The sequence below is a fragment of the Limulus polyphemus genome, unplaced genomic scaffold (genome assembly GCF_000517525.1).
Source record: "Limulus polyphemus unplaced genomic scaffold, Limulus_polyphemus-2.1.2 Scaffold5789, whole genome shotgun sequence".
NCBI lineage: Eukaryota > Metazoa > Arthropoda > Merostomata > Xiphosura > Limulidae > Limulus > Limulus polyphemus.
In genome coordinates this window covers 48,571-50,206 of record NW_013671399.1, presented here as the reverse complement: position 1 = coordinate 50,206, position 1,636 = coordinate 48,571, and the positions used below count along the sequence as shown (strand labels likewise).

At 30.0% G+C, this 1,636-nt stretch overlaps 1 protein-coding gene across 1 annotated transcript in view; it reads right to left on the bottom strand.

Annotated features, from left to right (window-relative positions):
• Positions 1-1,029: 1,029 nt before the first annotated feature.
• Positions 1,030-1,636, bottom strand: part of LOC106472983 (DNA polymerase delta subunit 2-like) — a gene marked incomplete at its 3' end in the record, with an annotated part of 17,253 nt that continues 16,646 nt past the window's right edge. Inside the window, exon 8 of the mRNA XM_013933656.1 lies at positions 1,030-1,157. Coding sequence (XP_013789110.1) covers positions 1,030-1,157 — 128 coding nt within the window. The remainder of the gene's footprint in view (positions 1,158-1,636) is intronic.

The following is a 1,636-nucleotide window of genomic DNA, read 5'->3' as shown; positions in this document are numbered from 1 at the left end:
ATTAGCACTGAGCAAGCTTTCATATTCAATCGGAAGTTTGGAAAAAAACTGATTTAAACGGTAGCAATGTACTGGAATGTATGATAAAATGTGCAGCATACATGTTTCATAAATAACATGGTTAAAAGAAACTATAATAGAGAAAGTTTAAATATAAGTATAAACACTGTGTCTTTAAAATAAAAATAAATATCAAATAAAAACACTGAGAATTCAGAATTGATTACATTAAAGACAACAGGGAGGAGTTGATGTTATTACTTAGTGTTGGGTGATCACTGAAAATGGAGAGGCTTTCTTTAATAAAGAGTTCGAAATCTGTGGTTTCCAGAGTCGAGAATTTTAAAGTTTTCTGGAAGTATGGAGTGATTGTTATTCTCACGTTAGTCTCGGATATAAGACTCGGGTGGATTATTTAGCGTACATCCACTTCTTGCTGAAATTCCCATGTGCACGTATTTCTAGGTAACGTGTAGCTTTGCAATATACGTAGCTTCTGATTGAATACAAAAACTCACTCAATGCTGATGTTATTTTTTTGTTGTTCTAATATTATGAACTTATTTTTGTTGAGATATTAACCCTGATGATGGAATTTAAAGAAATTCCGAAACGTCTGTATTAAAGATGTTTTTTGGTGTTACCATGTTTTTAGTATTTATTATGCATCTTTTTTTATTTGAAATACTTCTTTTATCTCCAATCTTTACATTTTGTCTCTGTTAAATAAGAGAATGATGTAACAAACAGTGGAGACCTTCAAAACTTGTTAATAACTACAATGTTATAAATTTTATTGTGACTTTGACTAGTTATTTAAATATCTAAGCACCAAACATTTTATATTACACTTCCAACAAATTTTAATCTATAATTCCTTTAATATTTAGTACGACAAATTCTTAATTTTTATATGCTTTTCACAAATATCTGACCGATTTATTATGTCATTAAAAGATAGATGTTCAAACTTCTATTCGTAAGCCTTTTTCAGCTTATCCATTGGTAATCAACAACAAACCAACTTACTCAGAGTATCGGGACACGTAGGTGCAACATGTCCCCAGTCTAGCGTTTTCTCTAGTATTTCCATTGGATCATCTAAATGACTGTATTTCTGAATATCATGAATGTTTTGACCTGATGTCCCAAAGATTCTGCAATCAATATAAAATATGCATTAATTACTGTCATGTTAATATTTTCACATTTATCAACAACTTAACTGATGAAAGAAGTGGTAGTATAATAGATGATACATTTCATTTTGCAATCAACATAAAATATACATTAATAACTGTAATGTATACATTTCTTTAATTATCAAGTACATAACTGAAAGTTTGAAGAATTGGTAGATAACACAGGCCTGCGATGGTTTTATTGTCTTGATATTTTTACATGTTCTACAGTAATTCCTGTACGCTGAATCCGAAAATGATATACAATTTTCTCCACCACGTACAGATTTTTTCACAAAATGTCATAACACAATACATAAAAGAAAGACCACAACACGTAGTTTTGGGACTAAAAGACATAGATTTCACACAAAAAAACAAACAGGATGAATGAGGATGCATATTCGTTTGACATCAATGTTCTTCCATTTTCTTCAGTTTGTTTGAATTTTTGT